Source organism: Poecilia reticulata, chromosome 8 (genome assembly GCF_904066995.2).
Source record: "Poecilia reticulata chromosome 8, P_reticulata-male-v2, whole genome shotgun sequence".
NCBI classification, from domain to species: Eukaryota; Metazoa; Chordata; class Actinopteri; order Cyprinodontiformes; family Poeciliidae; genus Poecilia; species Poecilia reticulata.
In genome coordinates, this window is record NC_088837.1 from 4,668,459 (window position 1) to 4,687,399 (window position 18,941).

General features: G+C 39.9%; 1 protein-coding gene across 3 annotated transcripts in view; it reads right to left on the reverse strand.

Annotated features, from left to right (window-relative positions):
- The window catches only part of plppr2a (phospholipid phosphatase related 2a), a 41,406-nt gene extending 22,698 nt beyond the window's left edge, over positions 1-18,708 (reverse strand). Inside the window, exons 1-2 of one of the 3 annotated variants that reach the window (XM_008415345.3) lie at positions 18,065-18,708; positions 11,583-11,683 (exon numbers count right to left, since the gene is read on the reverse strand). In XM_008415345.3, the coding sequence (XP_008413567.1) occupies positions 11,583-11,651 (69 nt within the window). In that variant the 5' untranslated portion in view covers positions 11,652-11,683; positions 18,065-18,708. The remainder of the gene's footprint in view (positions 1-11,582; positions 11,684-18,064) is intronic. The other 2 variants (XM_008415348.3, XM_008415346.3) reach the window with 2 other exon arrangements.
- Between the last annotated feature and the right edge of the window lie 233 nt (positions 18,709-18,941).

Consider the following 18,941-nt stretch of genomic DNA (forward strand, 5'->3'; position numbering starts at 1 on the left):
CATTAACTGAGAATATGACCAACTTTTCCTTTGTTTAGGTTAAGATATGCAGTGCGTGGCAAAAGATCTGATTGGTTGATGGAGTAGCGTTTTGTGCATTATAGTACATATAGCAAAATAAACTATACCAAGCAGCTAGAAGAATGCCAAAGTTCACTGAACAAACTTTATGAACATTATGAAAGATTTGTAAAAAAAAAATAAAAATAACAATAATAATTCCATAGCAAAATAGGCTATAAAAGATAATTTCCTGTCTTACTTGCCAAGCGTGTTCGATAAATACATTAAAATGCCAACTTATATGTAAATCATACAACTAAAACAAATCAGAGTCTTTCTGTTGCATCTTCATGAACAGATTAGTTCTCAATAATTACACTAGTGAAATATGAGGTGAAACTACTCAACCACATAAAGTTCACAAAAACACAAGATTCTACTTATATGGTTGTAACATCATGCACTGATTTTTTTAAAGCCTATTTTCATGAAAACTAAAAAAGAACGGTTTGTGAAAATGAAACAGGCACATAGAGAAAAAGGAGAAAGAAGGAGAAAAATTATTTGTCACTCATCAATTTGTGTGATCAGCATTTTGGTCATAATTTAATCAACTAAATAAAGTTGTTTTCTCATGCACTCTATCACAACAAAATATGGCAAAATTTCTTTAGAGTTGCAATTTTAAATCGGAAAAATATTTTGAGCTATGTTTTTTTGTTTAGCTCTGATTTGACTTCCATAAGCCGGATTAGTGAACGCTTTATCACTTTCTTAACAGGAAAACAGTAAATAAGATCAGATCTATGCTTATTTTCACTAACATTCTAATAAGCATATGAATAAAGTGAAACTACTTAATCATAAAGTTCACAAAAACACAAGATTCTACTTATATGGTTGTAACATTATGCAACTTTCTCATTTGGCTGGTGGGCATATTTTATGATTTTAATGTGTATTTAGTTGTTTTTTTTACTTACTCCTGGTTAGTTGTTACTTTAGCTTCATCTGTCGAACATAGCTACACGTTTCCTGCATGTATGGAAAAAATATCACCAGTGTTTATGTATTCAGATGCACAGATGCTCTTCTGTGTTCAGTACTAACTTCTTTGCCTCATTGTTGTTGTTTTTTGTCTGTGTGTATATATATATATATTTGCATCGAACGCTCTCTCATCCTTCCCTCCCTTGAGAGAGATGTACTTTGAAGTCTCCGATTGTCATGATGAGGAAATGACTGAGGAGCGTCTATGCTTTTAGCATCTCTGCAGCAATCCGATGAAGTTTACCTCTAGAATGTTTAATAGGCTTAGTGTTCTCACCGTATGCTCTCCAGGTACTGCATACAGTTTGCGCCTGTTATTCTGTAAATGTCCGTGTTCCTCTGTCGCGTCCAAGCTTCCTGCTAGGGAGGGACGTGGAGTTTTCGTCGCGTGACTCATAAAGCGTTCCTTCGTCTTGCCGTGTGACAGAGCTCCGCTCCTCCCTTGCATTCACCCAGCATATTGTGGCGGCCTCTGACTTACTATTGTAATTTGCTTAAACAAGAAAACATCCCAAATCCTCATGACGAAGAATAAAGAGTTAAGGACTTGTTTCTGGTGGAGTTATCACCTCGAGCTCTAGCCTTTTCTCTTAGAGTCGACCTCTAAAATTGTGACTTTTTCTATTGTGAAGCAACAAAAGGTTGAGTAGAGAATTGGTACATTTTTAGCTTTCTTATAGTATATTTTACAAACTTCAAAGAAATTTGATAAGATTTGATGCAATAAACCCACAAAAAGCAGCAAATATCTGAAAAGTTGAATGAAAATATTTGTTTTGTCTTTTTTTTTACAAATTAAAATCTGGAAAGCAGCTATGCATTGTATCTATCCCAAATTACTTTGAGACCCTTAAGAACATCCATTGTCACTAGCTCTGTTTCCATTACAAGTCTAAGACTTCGTCAATATTCCACTACTGTCAAAAAACCAAAAATTTTCAATTGTGGTGTTTCCATTGCATAAGAAACTAAATTAAAATTACACGTGAATAAGTTTGTTCACACGGTAGGTCATTAAAAACATGCTGCTCCAAGATCCTCCAACTACATCCTGTCGTCGTCTTCTTTGTGGTTTCTGCCAGTAGTCACATCCGGTTGTCAATGACGTGATTCTGTTACAGCTTTTATCGAAATAAGTAAATTTTGACCAAAATTACCTCGCCCCATCCTAGTGCCCAAATTTCTTAACAAAAGATGAGAGTTGTTTTTGCCTTTCTTTCAAAATTAGTGAATTAATTTCAAAATGTCAAAATTGAAAGAATTAAGCACTCCACAAATATGGAACAATGGCAGAAACATTGTTAAAAGAAAGCCTTTGTTACATGACAGAAGGACAAAGTTCAGAAGCTACCACTGCACTAAAGGACACAGAGAAAAATGTGAACAGCAAAAATCTTCCCATCAGTCAATATTAAGGTTTCTCACTTTTTCAGTTGGAACCACGGCGCCCTCTTTCTGCCGCGTGCTGTAAATCACTTTAGAGTGTTTCGGCATAAAAACCTCCACCCAACTCTTAAACTTGAAAATATCAGCCTGCATCTACTCTGGTTACATGTTTATTTCCCAGGGTGCTGTCAGAACCCGGAAAGAGTGCTTTTGTGTTTTATAGACGGACGGTGCGGAGCAGCAGGACAGGAAAGCTCAGGGGTCCTCCATCAGAAACCAGCTGTCCATTAAGGAGCCCGCCATCAACGCATGCCACGCTGCACCTGACCTGCATGGCAGCGCTGCAGAGGGAGGAAACTAAGCTGATAGGACGTGGCTGAAGGTTGGGAAAGTAATAGAGTTAATGCTGAAGGGTAATTCAAAAAGAAATGTCGAAAGTATGTAAGTTTTACGTAAATGTACGTAAGTTCCATTAACAGGCATTTGTGTTCTTCCATGACATGCTAGTCGTTCGACCTGACATGACGACAGGGCCTCAGCAGAACACAATAAATAATTGAGCTGACGTTTTGAGCTTTTCCTACCTGCTGCAGGTAAAAAGACAACAGATATTGGGAGAGCTTGATTTCCTACTGTTTGGTGGAAGGTCGAGTCCATTTAAAGTCACACACTCCCACCATCAACACCCACGCAGAGAACTCCTCACGTCTTTGCTTTCTGCTGCTTGGTTTCATTACAAAATACAAATCCACATGTGTTGTGACGGAACATGTGATTTTTTTAGTTTAAATTTTTAAACATCAAACTGCTCTGTGCTTTTTTGAATTTTTTATTTGAATTTATTTTTTGCTTTTTAAATGGCCAGAGTTATGTATTTTCCAGGTACATAGTAAAATTTTATCACACAATCAAGTGATTATGTTACCCTCAGTTGTTATAAAAATGCTACATATATGAAATATTACTTAAAAGAAATTTGACTTTGTAACTTAAGGCCTTGAAATTGGGGCTCTGTCTCTTTAAAACTCCTGCTCCTTCTGAAATTCTGCCTTCAAGAAGACATCACAACACGGCTCCTTTGTTAACCCTTCAGCAACATTTTTACCAGCGTTGCTCTGAGGAGTTGCTGCTATAATGAGCTCAGCAGATACTAGGTTTTTCGCTAATTGCTTCTGGCTAGTCTGAAGGAGCTGAATGGAACTGGGTGTGGAGGAGGGAAGCTCAGAAGCTTGGAAAGTGCAGTTCAGAGGAGGAGCTTTGTCCTCAAAGGCGGAGCTAGGACCACCAGGGCGTTTTGCAGAGCTGAATGGTTGCCATGGAAATTGAAAGGCTTCTCAATCATGCCTGAAATAATCAAAGCAACACTCTAGGCATGTGTTTGGTGACGGAATAACATCATGAAATGATGTGAAGCTCAAAAAAATCAATTTGACATAATGCTGCCCCTTTAAGATTTGACTTTGATGACAGTATAGTATTTAATTTAATGAGACTGATATGGTTCTAATGCATAAATACATGGTTGGTACAGTTCATAATCAATCCATTTTCAGGTTTCCAGCACTACAATATTTCAAATGATGAGTGGAAACAGAAACTACGTGGTTTGGAAAAAGGTTGCATTTCAATAAAAATGTGGAAAAGGTGAAACAAAGCAACTGCAGAAAGCAGAGTGGAAACTTTCCTGCTGAATTTCTTATGAGAAGGGACCGGAAGAAAAGGTTGTGCTAAAAAAGACAACGTCAACATTGTTTTCTGCTCTGTTACTCGTCTCAGAGGGGAGTTTTTACAATCACTGTGTAAAGAAAAAGAGCAAAAAAAGCTAAACAAAAAACAGATGGCATCAGATTCTCAGCGCTCTGCCTGCTTTAACCCGGGTCAGGCACGCATCTGCAGAGCTCACATGCCCATGGGGAGAGCCTGTGTGTGCACATCACACAGATCAGACTGCATTGCAGCAGCAGCAGCAGCCATTACTGGCTCGCTACCTGACCCCGAGCTCCAGGCCCTGTCTGCCGGTTCGTGCGGCCTGCAGTCCGTGATGCTTTCTCCCCCTCCTCGTCAATAAATAATATCACAGCGAGGCTGGCAGAGCGCAGAGCAGCAGCTGAGACACTGTGTGACTGTGCTGCTGCTGAGTTATGTGTGACTGAACACTTACTATGATGAATCAGGTGTGTTTACAGGAGAGAATGTGTTGCTTTCCTTTGGGTTCTGGTAAATAATAGTAATAATAGTAATGCACTCGTTTTACTTTTAAAGCTGCAGAACGTAACTTTTATAAAGAAAAATATATAGTTTTTATCCATTTATTGAAACTGTTGTGACAGTATAGTATGATACAGATAATATAAAAAAATGTGAGCTCATCTGCCGTCTCCCAGTACTAACAAGAAACAACCAATCAGAGTCAGGAGGAGGGTCTTACTGCTGTCAATCATAATTGTGTTTGTGCCGCTCAGTGGTGCGCCTTGCTCTCTGCTACGATTCACCTTCTTGCCATGAATGCTAAGGCTAGTTAGCAGACAAACCGTTTCTGTAACGGTAAATTGTTTCTTCGTCGTTAGCACATTTAGCAGCAGGTACAAGAGTTGATTGACAGCGCTTATCCCCTCCTCCTGGCTCTGAGTGGTTGCTTTTGGTCGCAGCAGTACATTTCTTCAAGCAGTAGCTTAGGAGGTGGAAGAGATCGATCTTTTCACAAATGATCTATTTTATATCAAAATGCAAATGGTAAAAAAAAGGCATCTAAGTACAAAAGCTGGTTGAAGTATTGCAAAAAAAAAAAAAGCATTGCAGCCACAAGCGGCTTTACACGATGTTGAGTCAAAAAGAAAAACAAACACATCACTTATCTGATTTTCATTGGTAAAAAGATAAATAGTAGAAACCCTTCCTTTTCCTCTCACTTCAAATCATCCAATACTTGAAATATGCATCAGAAACATGCATTCATATAGGCTGAAAACTCAATTGGCAAAAAAGACAGCGGGAGTTTATAGTACAGTGGCGTTTCTGTCATGTTACAACAGCGCCACTCAGTGGATGTTTACAATATTCTTTTCTACATTAAATTAGACAAAGTATCCGGGTTAAGGGAAATCCATCCAATCTTTGCAAATGAATGTAAACGCCCGTGAACTGACGGTAAATTACTGGAGAAAGGAAACAAAAGCAGCGTCTTCTGACCACTTGTTCACTATTAAAACAAGCGTTTCTGCTTTAAAAAGAGTTAGAAGAAATAAAACCTCTAATTTTCTGGGGGGGTTTTTTTGTTGTTGTTTTTTGTTTTTTTTTAAAGGACAATTACTCTAGGGAAATGGGGGAGGAAAAATTGTCCACTGGTGGTTTAAACAGGAAAGGAAATGTTTTCGCCCACACTAATACAGCAGAGAGTGATGAACAATCTGCAACAGGAGAACATTTATGTCTGTATGGAATAAAAAAAAAAAGAAAATCGATGAATTTACTAGACCTTGCTAATAAACAGTTTATGAATTTTAATCATTCTGAATATGTCTCCAGTATCCCTCCTTTTTGACTTTGTGCTCTTCTACGCTAAAGTTTCTGTTTATCGTTTATTGCCAGATTATTATGCATGGGGCCCCAGTATACATACATGTATTTGCATGTATGAGTCAGTTGGATTTTTGTTGAGGGTGAAACACATCAGAGCTTGTATTATTCTCAGTATTGGCCTCAAGCGTAACGTCGGGGTTTCATTGTTGAAAACAAAAGTCAAATTCCTGTTTTTTGCACTCAATCCTGACCGATGAAGCAGATTCTGATCAGTTGTTTAAACAAAAATATAAAAAATATATATTTTTTTTTTATTGGGGAAAAATAAGATGACTGTAGTGATGGGGATATAATTCAAACTAGTCCATACTTCAAGAGAGGTTTCATACAGAACATTGGTTTAGGCTTTGCATGACTGGATTAAATGCTAAAATCCCAGATTAAGCATTTAGTGCTCTCGGGGAGGGAGTCCCACTGAGAAATTTGTAAAGACACAGCAAAACGGAGAGGACAGAGCGGACCACGAGAGCAAGATGGCTGAGTGGGCTGAACCGACAAGAAAAGGTTGTGACTTGTGATTAGGGCAGAGGATGAAAGGAGTCAGAAGAAAGAGAGAGTCTGGCTGATTGGTTGCCATGGTAACTGCTGATGAGAAGCGCAGGGCTGAATAAAAGAGCCGGCATCCTTCGTTCTTGTTATGGATCCCTGTCACCTCGCGCTCGCCGAGAGCGGCAAGCGTCGTGTTTAATCGACAGAGTCGCACCTTTGCCCTCCGCGGGCCGGTCATCAATCAGCTCCGCTCCTCACTAATGCATTCGGCAGCTCGTCCGTTTCACATTGCACACGTTTTTGTATCAGACGAAGACAATATGAGCAAACGGAAAAAGCAGTTTTAAACGATGATTTAATTTATCAAAGGGGCCGCAAGGCGGGGAAACCAGGTGAAACCAACCAAGCTCTGAATGAAAATGTTGTCCCCCTTGTTCAATCATGAACAGTCATAAACCGTATTTTTAGTTCAGTTTCTCTGGCCTGATCAATTCCAGATCTGCTGAATGGAGAGGTTATTGAAGCAGAACCCGTCTGACAACACGGAGTAGGCCAAAAGATCTGAGCGTCATGCCAAAATGTGAAGAAATTAGGAAACTGAAACCCCTTCTCCACGGCCTTATCAGATTCTTCCTCAATCAGATCCTGTGCGGTTTCTCCTGTTTTGTTGGAACAACCTCAGGAGGGGTGTAAGCCGGACCCAGCCGGGCGTTGCACAAAAACGACTTGATTTGCAGGCGACTGCATTTGTTGATTGACCTGCAGAATCATCCTCAAACAACATCTTAACCGATCTGCGACGAGACCAAAGTTTGTGGCCAGACGGCGAAGTGTGACTTTATAAATCTGTAGCACAAAACTTTTCATCAATTGTGGTGGAAGAGCGTCTCCAGTGTCAAATGGACAGGACAACCAGCAACGTGCCAACATACCGATAGACTTTGGAGAAACTGGTCGCCCGAAGGTAAACATATGTGTAACCAGGTGAAAAAATGGGTACATGTCAAATGTATTTTGTAAACCATGTTTTGCTTTTATTTCACCGACTGGTTGTAATTCTTGTTTTTGTCAGCATGTTGCTACAGAGAGGTCTAAAATTACCGGAAGTAGAAAAAACCTCTTGTTGATGTACTGTGGCACTAACTGGTAAAACGGAAGAGAAGGACATTTTTTGATCTGAGACCTGGTGGAGAAGACGACTCTATGGCCACATGAGAGAAGAATCCAAGTGTTCAAGGTGCCACTGCCGTTTGTTTAGCCGTTTCTTAAGCCGTTATATGCTGTTAGATTTCAGCGCTGCGTTCTACTCAGTTGAGAGCTAACCGCATTGTTAGCCCGCCATTTCACCGAAGCTAAGGCTTTCTACTGTTCGAAATACGGGACGTTTATTTCTCCATATATTGAATCTCATTCTTTTTTATATTGTTTCAATTCAAAGGGAACAGTGTCTTTTTGAGAATAAAGAACCCCTTCTATGTGAAGCTCCGTGTGCTGTATTAATCCCGGCTTCACATATGAAATGACTTAATTGGCGCGTTGACGTTGAAGAAAAACTCATAGCTACTCGTTTTCTTTTATTTTCCTCACAGGCCACAGAGATCTGTTGCCATAGCAACTGACTGACAAACACAAACATTTCCCACCCAAAGAACAGAACGTTCAGTCTGTGGCATTTTTATGTTTTTAGCTTTGATGTTTATTTTATGATTATTAAGTGACCATATAGGCACAGTGATGGTTGATTAGCTAATCTGTCACACAGTGGGTGTGAGGGTTGCCTTATTTCTTTTAACTGAACCAAAACGCATTGAGTTCTGCAGCACATCTACATGCTATAGTTGTCAAAGTCAAGCTAGCATGACTGACCTACATTCCCCTCTGTCACCAATTCTTTTTTAATTAAAACATTTTTCTGACCTCATCTAGTTGTCGTAGAGTTGACAATCAGTAGCAAAGCACCACATCCCGTTTGTCCCTTTACATGACATGCGTACATTTAAGATTTAGTGGAATATGTCAACAACTTACCAGCTAAAACCAAGAAGAATCATGGTCAGCAAACAGGTCTTTGCCCTCCATCTTCCTGCTGGAAGGCGGGATCTCACACGCGTTACATCGCGTTGCAACTTATCTATGCATGGCAAGCTGTAGTGTGAGGTACGCCTGTAGTGTGAACTGGTTTACTCATGCAGCAACATCTGTTAAAGGAAACGTCAGTGGTGTCTGCCATGATCAAATTGTTAGTGATGTTTGCTATTTACAGTAAAAGACAGAGAGAAAGTCAGGTAAAAAAAAAAAATTCTCAGTAACCAACAAACTTCACTTTCTCTCCTACCCAATTAAACATCAGATGCCCACTTTTTAGAGTCTGACCAAACTCATCGCAACTTTAACAACTGTAGCAGCAGCAGTTGGGCGAGATAAGTGCACGATTTATTTTTTAACACTATCTTGTGAAGTGTTTCAGATGTAGGGCTGAGAAAATCCTCTCTTAGAAAAGAAGAAAATTCTTAAGATGGAATCTGACATCCAATCAGCAGCAGTGAAGCTCTGGGATGTGAGTAATGAGGCAGCCTACCAAACCCCAGGATTTACTTTGACTCCATGCAACAAACTCCATTTTGCAGAGACGAGCAAAGAAAAAGATGAATATTACAGAGACACACCTCGTTACGGCGTTGAACCATGACAAGGCTGTTTACAATCTTTTACATCCTCATAAATGAAGCAATAAGTTGCCAATCCTTCACTACTAAATCATTTAAGCTGATAAAATTATTTTTAGATGGTAAATTCAATTACTGTTCAATTAATGACAATTATCTACTGTCTTTAATACAGTTCTGTATAAAGACTTTAGCAGATGCTTTTCTTTCTTTAGCCATGGTTGCTCACAAGGTTTTTTTTTAACACCGTACAAGCAGACAGAAATACACCGTCTCTCAAACACACACGCACACACACTCGTTTATGTGGCGTGAAAAGATGAACTGACTGAGCGCCGATGTGTGGGAGGCATTTGGCGAAGTGGTCTAATAAAAGGCCGCTACTCTGCATTGTTTCCGAAGGTACTGACACGTGGAGCGAGGTGCTGAAACTACCACGGCGAAGAAAATGCTTTAAAATGACATCTGAATTATTTTTCTTAGACGATCCAAAATCAGGCCTAAAATAGACAATAATAGAAAAATTGTTTATTATTAGAAATATAATTTGACTTTTAGGCATCATGCATGTAAAGCACATTATCTTCCTGCTTTTTCTGAGTTAACTAAAGCAAACATAAGCAGTTGTGTTTGAAAGTGGTTAAAGCTGTAGCTTTGATTTAAAAAGACAATAAATACATTTTACATATTTGTTAAAAATATCACTATTTTTATACAGTATGTTATGAAACAGATTCAAATTAGCTCCTCTTCCTTCTCACATTGCTAACTTCAGAAACACACCACTCCATCAAAAACAACCAATCAGACGACAGTGTTAGCGGAGGCTAGCAAAATCCTGTTTCAACGCCAAGTTGAAGGTTTTAAAGAGAAACTAGAATCAACTGAAATCTGCCCTATCAGCTTTTATGACACCACTGATCAGAAAACTGGCCATAAATCTCTGATCACAACAAAAATATAGAAAAACACTTTATTTCTGTATTTCTGACACGAAAGGATGACGTATGTCGACCTGAGTTCTAGTTAAGAGAGCAGAGAGCGCTCAGGGACTTCCTCTGCCCTCTGAGTCATCCGTCTGACCGCTCTCACAAACAACGGAGAACACGATTCAGACGCAGCAGCGTTCAAGTCCGAGAACTCTCTGTCCTCCACAGAGGCCAACTTTTGGGGCTGTCTGTATAACAAGACTCCAGATCCCAAATTAGAAACCTGAATGCGTCGGTCTGCAACGTAACCACCTGAATGAATCATGGAGTTTGTAAATGAAACATAAAGGATTAAAGCAGCTGTCGCCCATTTACACATGCTGAGAAGTCACTGGTGTTGGAACATCGTAGGATGTGTGATGCACTTGTGAGAACGTCAGCCAGGCTGTCCCCAACTCGTCTCTTGGTCCTGAAATATTCACCAGAGACGATGGTTGTACAAGACGTAAAAAGAGGAAAGCGGCGGAGAAGAAGCTGGAGGTCAGACAGAGTGTAAAATCTCAGATTGTCCCTGAGGAAAACGTCTGCTGCAGGGACAGGATGGGAGCGCACAGAACAACGGTGGTCAAAGTGAGGCCCGGCAGCCATTTGCATTTCCACCCCCAACGCAAAAATTACATAAATTAAGACAAAACAACGACTTTTATATTCAAATCTACTTTTAAAAAAACACAAAGTGATCATCTTTTCCAACTTTTGACTGACTTGAAGCCTTCAAACTGAAATATTGTTTCATTTTTCTTCAAACGAGACCAAAATAACGAGCAAACAGTGACGCAAAATCTTAAATATTTCTGGTCCAGCTTCTAGTTTCTTGAAAAAAAAAAAGACAAAACTAACTTAAAAATAACTCTTCTACTACATATAGAAGCTTGTTTTAAGTCAATAATTACTTAATATTGATGAATAAGTATTAGTTCCACTGGAAGATTGTTTCCCTTAGACATGTTACAATCTGCCAGTGATATCAGCACTTTTTATATACAGCATAAATGAATTAGTGATTTAAAACAAGCTCTTATATTTTGTTGAAAAGTTCTTTGTAAACTACTTTTGTCTTTTTTAAATGTACTGAGGCATTGGCACTAGAAACTAGGCTAAAAAATACTTGGTTATATTCTGTGTTTTTCAGTGTGTTTCATTTAACAAGAAATTTGCAAATCAGCCTTCCCAAAAAATCGGAATACTTTATTGTTAAATAAAAATAGTTCATGCTTAATTTATTGTTGAGTAGGTAAAAGAAATCACAGTATTTTTGGTGTTTATAGTTTTCAAAAAACATATTTTTTTTGTTCTGTGAGTTCTTTTCAGTTCACGATTGTGGCCCAGACAGTCCAGATATAGAAATAGGTGATGGACAATAGATATTACTACTCTGAGATGGTCTTGGTGTTTATGTGAAATGCATCGTAATTCTTACCTCCACAAACAGGAAGCAGGGAACGATAGAGCTGCTGCTCTTTACACCAGGCTTCTCCTCCAGCGCCATGTTGACCCGGCCCAGCCGTCACTTCCCTTAACCTGAGACAAAAACAGGGAATCATGTGAACGCACAAGCCAGTCAGAAGTCTCTATCTGAAGTGAAATTAGATGAAAGATGAGAACAGGACACAGAGTTTACATTAAAATTTTTTTTAAAAAAACGAGCGATTTCTCCCGTCAGCATAAGACTAGCACATTTGTTTTGGTTGTATTTACCCAGAATGCCCTGCACTACAGTCCACTTCCTGCTTTTGGAGTTCTCTTCTGTCCACTTGACATTCATGTATTCAAACCGCACAAAAGTTCACTTCATCTGAACAGAGACCTATAGGTTTGTAGGTGGACCAGAGTTAGCTTTATTCATCCACATCAGAATTCGGTTGTGGATTCACACCTCCCCAAACGAACCAGACTTTTTAGGAAAACCAACTAGAGTTCAAATAAAGCAGACTGAACAGTGTGAATGCTACCTAAGAGGGCTCAGTGTTACTGAACCATTTAAATGGATCTAAGTGAATTTAATTTAAATATTAAATATTAGATTAAAATATCTAAAATCCCTACTGTGTTACATTCAAATTAGTCTTATGTGAAGACACACCGATCCGATATTAATATTAGTATCGGTCCCAATATTGAAAAAAATTCTAAATCGGGTATCTGTGACAATGTGACCAAAAGGGCAGATCTATTCAGAATAGATCTATGCTTTGTGCTCTGAGTGACGTCATGCTTTATTTGTGTTACATTATATGTAGAATTTCTGATTTCACTTTCTGAACCATTTGAAAAAAGGTTTGTTGCACCTTATTATTTACATGATTGACCAACATATTCAACTTATTGTTTTCTTTATTTTATATTGGCAGTTCTACTCCTAATTGAACTGACTGAACAAACTAAAGTTGTTTTTGCATGTTTGACCAAGTTTGTGTATTTAATTGTACTGCACTTGTGCAGAGTTACCACAGAAATTTGTAATTCGGCACATTTATGTCTGTGTTTAAAAATAAAAGAATCATTTTACGTCAATTCAGCACTGTTTTTCTGTATCGGTATCAGAAGTGAAAAAGTGGATGTGTGCCTCCCTGTTACGATGTACAACGGACATATTCAGCTGCTTCTGTCTCAAATGTGGGAGCAGCTTCTGCGCTGTGAACAGCTTTAATGAGCTTCCACATATTCCTGAAATGCAAAACAATTTCTTTTTCTGCCAAATATCTCTGCTTCTGTGCTTCGTGTTCGGCAGCATCAGTACGGAAGAAGATCCCACAAGCAAACACTTTAAAGACCAGCGCAAGCTGCCAACAACAAGCGCTGCCCGATAGTGGTTGTCACACTTACACAAATTTTGTTTGCCAGCATTTGTAAGGCTAACCGCTACAAGTGCTTCGTGTTGGAGAGCTTTTCTTCAAAAATCCCTCTTCGCTGGAGGAAAAAAAAATAAAAAATGAGCCTGAGGGATAAATAAAACATAAAACCAGGCTCTTAGCAGCCTTCAGGACATCACAACGTGCCAACCATGGCTGCTTTCATGGTTAACTGGTGTGTGCGTGTGATACATGTCCCCCTCCAAAGAAGAAAAGAGAAGAAGCAAGTAGCTGTCACTGCGAGCAAGCAGAAACCTCGAGCGAAGGAAACCAACAGAGACAGAGGAAGAGATGGTGAAACAGAGGGGAAAATGGCTGCTGTCTCGTCACCTCAAGAGAACAATTGAGATGTGACTTTGTGTTTCATTGGCTCGGTGTGAGGCGGCACGGGGGAGCTCTCCCACACTTCGGCCCGTCAGAGGGTTTGGCGTTGGCAGGTTCCCCAAAGGTGCACTTATGATTTGAGGAAAAGGCTCGAAGGGCCTACGATGAAGCGGATGATTAATATCTGATAAGCAGAGGATTCCTTCAAAGGAATAGGATCATTAAAGTTTAAGTTACACTCCTTTGAGGTATATGCAGCCTGCTGAGCTGACTCGGTTAGTATGGGTAAAGTAATGACAGATTTTGGCAAGTTTGAGGCTTGATTAGTGTGTGAAAACAATCTGTTCGCTGCTCTCAAAAAGCACGCGAAGTGCGCTGGAGGCTGACACAGACCCTCCGTCATCATGTCGCATTTGAAAAATTAGCTCGGAAGATTATGATTCGGGTCAGGAGGTCAGCATCTGCCCCAAGCGGGAGAGTTCAAAGTATGTCAGCCTCTTGTTCACAGGCGATGGCCGGGTGGAGTGGGACAGCAGTAATACAAGCGCCGCTCCGCTGTAGTGGATACAGAGCTGAGCAAAACGGCAAAGACTTAGAGGTCCATCTAAAGTCCGAGCCATTACATAGAGATAATGACCAAAACAACAAGATGGAACCAATGAAAGGCACATCCTCACAGATAGGGCGCAGTCAAAGTTCAACTCTGAGTTGCTGCTTCTTCCCTATGAAAGGAGTCAGTTGAGGTGCTTAGGGCGTCTGATCAGGATGTTTCTTGGATGCCTCCTTCAGGACGATTTTGCAGCATAAACTAAAGGTTTGCAGCATAAACTAAAGGTTTATGCTGCAAAGAAGGGGTAGAAGACCCCTCACCAGACCCAGAACTCATACGAGGGACTGCAGATGTATCTCTTGTGACCTGGGAATGCTTTGGGATCCTCACTGAGGAAGTCTGTGTTTCTTTAATAGACCAGCTACTCCAACAATCCATCTGTCTGTCTGGATAGCTCGACAGACAGACAGACAGACAGACAGACAGACAGACAGACAGACAGACAGACAGACAGACAGACAGACAGACAGACAGACAGACAGACAGACAGACAGACAGACAGACAGACAGACAGGAAGCTAACTAAGAGTGATAGGAAGCTAGCAAGATAGAGTGATAGGTATCTCTAGCTAGTTAGGGAGCTAGTTATTTATAGCTAGCTGGCTAAATAGATAGGTATCTGGTAGACTGATAGATTGATATCTACAGCTATATGATAAAATGATAGATAGAAGCTCAATATCTATAGCTAACTAGACAGACAGACAGATATGGTGAGGAACACAGTAATTCCTATGTTCAATAAGGTAAAACTCTTTACAACTAAAGCCATATTCCATACACATTGTACCAACTCTGTACTGAGTAGAATAGAAACTCAATAGACGGCCTAAGAAAAAAGAACTCTATTCCAGTCACAGCATTAGCACAGTTTAAGTTTGATTTATTTTTCTTCACCAGTGTAGTTTTGTGGGGTAACTGTGAATAAAGACTGTAGCAGTCTTTGAATCCTCCGTCAGAAATGTTATGAGCGCCACTTTGTCATGGCTGGCTCAGGTTAAACTATCTGAATTCATTGCTTACTATAATATAAAACAAGTTTATAAATCTAGATGAACCATTAACATTACTTTGTTTCGCGACAATAGAGGTGTCTTTGCTTTTACCAATTGTACCAGTCGTTTAATTGACAATTTACCTGTCTTTTCACTTTTGGGAAAAAGTGACCACTAATTTTGAAAGGTGACTGTTATCTCTGTCACAACAACAAATTTTGCTGGGCGATAAATTGTCAGAACTTATTGCGATAAACAATAATATTGTTGTTTTGAGACCATGTATAAGTGACCTAATAGTAATAATGCGATAAAAATGCAAGAACACATTCTCAATGATTAATAAACTTTAAATTCAAATGAACATTTAAACACAGGAATTGGAAGACATTTGAAATATTCAAGATAAATAAAGAAAACAACAAATTAAATGAATTATGAAGTTTCTGTAAACAAAAATGTGTTTTAAAAAAAGGTCTAGTTGAGACCAAAGCACCAGATTGAAGACTTTATCATCCAGTTTTTGGTAAAAAAGAGAAAAAAGAAAAATCAAATAAAAATGATTGAGTGTCTTTTCATTTATCATGTGATTGATTGATTTTTTTAATGTGACAATATGTAAAAAGAAATATATTGAAACTGATAAAGACATTAGTATGTGGAATAAAACAGTCCAGCAGGATTTGATCTGATTTGACTCCCAGAGATCACATGAAAATGAATCTATCCTAATAATCCATCTATCAGGGAAGCTCAAGTTTCTCTGTCTGAGGATTCAGAGATTAAAAGGACTCCAACCAAAGACTCTCCACAAACCACAGCATCATGAAACCATGAAAGAACTGAAATCAAAATGGTGGTGGCGAGAAGAGAAAAGGAGCGACAGAGAGGAAAGCTGACTGTCTCACGCACACACAAACCCAAACATCAGGGTCAGCAGGACATTTGAATGCCCTGCCGCTCCAAGGACTCTGGTCAAAGAGCAGAGACCCGGGCAGCCATCTGTCCTCTCTTTTGCCACCAAGCTCCAGGACAGACTAAACACAGAGCCATGCATGTGGAGAGAAAAAAAATGCAGACACATTGAGTAATTGGACACAAAGGTTTGGGTCCGGCTCAGTTTTGTCCTTGCAGAGCAAATGGCCTTGCATATTCTGTGCCGTTTTTTGCTTCAATATGCATTTTGTGCTGCAGGAGCATTCGCGAAGATGCAGCAGTGTTAAAATGTCATTTGAATTTTTACCATTTTGGGTTCCGGGTTTTATCACAACAAATCTCTTCCTTTTAAATGCCTTTGAACAATTTTATATTTGTGGACTGGAGTTATTTTTTTGCCGTGCAACAGTCAGTGGTAGAGCAGATTTTAAAAATTGTAATGGAATTATTTCAGAACCGCATCATTTGGGAGCATTTGTTCCATTATGTGTCAGATAGTTCAGTCAGGCTGGATGAAAGCATCTGTGAACAATAATTTTCAAGTCTCACCACAAACCTCACACTAGGGATGCAACAATCCACCTTTTTCCACTTCAGATTCTGATACCGATATCTGAGGATTAGTATCAGCCGATACCGATCTGATACAGAAAAAAAGTGCTGAACTGACTTAAAATGTTTCTTTTTTTTAAAAACACGAACATAAATGTACTGAATTACAAATGTATTTGATAACTCTCACCAGTACAGCACATTTAAATACACCAATAGCTTCACAAGCCTGGTCAAACATGTAAAAATAACACGACTTTCATTTGTTGCGTTATTCGGTGTAATTAGGAGCAGAACAGCCAATGGAAAAAAAATCATAAAGAAACTGAAAGTGACAAAAACAATAAGTTGACTGTCTTAGACAAACGTAAAAATAAGCAGCAACAAACCTTTCAAATGGTTCAGAAAGTGCAACTCTAAATATAATGTAAAAGAAACAGCAAAGCAAAGAATTATACTAACTAAATCTGCTCTAATGGATTGGACACATAATCATCGATATCTGATCTAGATTTCTTTTTCAATATTGGACAGATATAGATATTAGATGGTGACATTTCTACTTTGAAATAGTTTTAAGTCTGGACTAGGCCATTCTAGGACATGAATATCACTTGGTGTAAAATTTTTAATCTCAAATGTTTCAGAACCTCAATAAGTTTTCTCCCAGAATCCCCCTGGGGCTCTCACCATTGACTGCACATGCATTAAAGCAATAGAAAATGTGCAGTTTTTTAAAACCTTTTACCTTAACCTTAAGTTAACCAATCTGTGACTCTGTGTATAAATTTGTGAGTGTGAATGTGGCTCCAGCGTAAAGCGTTTTGACCTGACAGAATGACTGGGAAAGAGCTGTAAGTTCAACCCATGTTCCATGGAAGTTGGAGTGACATGCAGCGCTAATTTCTGGTTACAAACAAACGTACAAGCCGACCGGCTTCCCCATCCATTCTGAAGAGAATCATTAGGATGATCCTAGAATGTATCACTATGAAGGTGATGTAAAATTTTCTGCTACAATGTTTCAGCAGGTAGGCCTGAGAGGTTAGCGGCTCTGTTAGTTTGCCTTGTCTATTGAATAGCAACATTCGCAAACTCCAAAGTTCCCACACACTGTGGTTATTGTAGCCTCACACTTGCCAGGGGTTGACGGTACCGTTGGTCGGTTGTGCACATAGGAGCTAGAAACATGTGCAACACGGCTATCTTGATTGAGAAGTTGACCCACAAACAACCGTCAAAAACAAACACACACACACACACATACACACAGCGGTCCTCTGGCTATGTGACAAACAGCTTTTCTAATGAAAAGAACAGAGTGGGGATTAGAAACCATAATAGGACTAAAGCTGCATTGTATAATTGGGGTTTCAGTTTGGGGAATACCTCAGAACACCCTCGGGGAGGAAACCCAAGAGGCGCTTGGAGAGCCTCTAGGAAAAAACAAGTAAGCAAACCTTTCACTGTGTAGAAGGAAATTCTTTATAGAAGGGAGGGGGGGGGGGTCAAAGAAACCATATAGTAGCTGTTTTCTAACAGCTCCCCAATCAGGTAGGATCCTAAACGCAACATATCAACAGTAAAATTAGAAGGAAAACCTGCCGTCTGTCATTACACACATCATTCTTACCTTGGGTACCTTGCCGCCAAGCTGATGTTTGCTGTGGAGTTCTATGTCCTGGCCATGACAGAACAAATCATGCTAAAGTGGCGTGAAATTGTCCGCCCAGTTGCCTGTCCCTCGTTACTTCTTTTTTCTCTTCCTCGTCCAAGAAACCCACCATCACCCTCCCCACACCACCCTGCAGCCCTCTTCTCCTCACTGCCTCCTGGTCCACAGTAAAAAGCGTGAGGGAACAGCCGAAGAGTCTCGTCTCTGTCTCAGGATCGTCTCCGTCTCAGGATCGGCCGCACACACACGCGTGCACACACTCGGAATCCTCTTTAATTGGCTTGTTCCAGGAACCAGGGGTGACTAATAAATCAAGGGGCTGAAATCACCTCCTGCGCTCCATTGATCCAGCAGAGAGGACGCCGAGCGGAGCCAGAGAGCGCAAGAACGTGTGCGAGAGGGAAGAAACGGTGTGAGGGAGACAGTGATCGAGAGCAGAAAGAGAGAGAGAGGGAAATGGAGGGAGGGCAGGAGGGAGGGAGAGCATTATGTGTGTCAGCTCATTTGTATTCAGTGCTTGTTTTGCCTCTTCATCCCTGCCTTTTTCCATCCCTCTATCCATCTTCCCCCCTTTATCTACAATTCGTCCCTCCATTCCTTTGCCTTTCTCGGCCGTGAACCCCGACCCAGGCGGGGGGAGAGGCAAGAGTGATGAAAGAATTCTGCAAACTAAGGGGCAGAGGTGTCGAGAGGAAAGGAAGTGAGTTAATGACACATGGCTACTACTGATACAGAGATGCAGGAGCAAAGACAAAGATGGAGGCTGGCCACAGCAGATGGCCACTACACACATCTGTTCATGTTTTAACTGCAAATATCCCTACGATGGGAAATC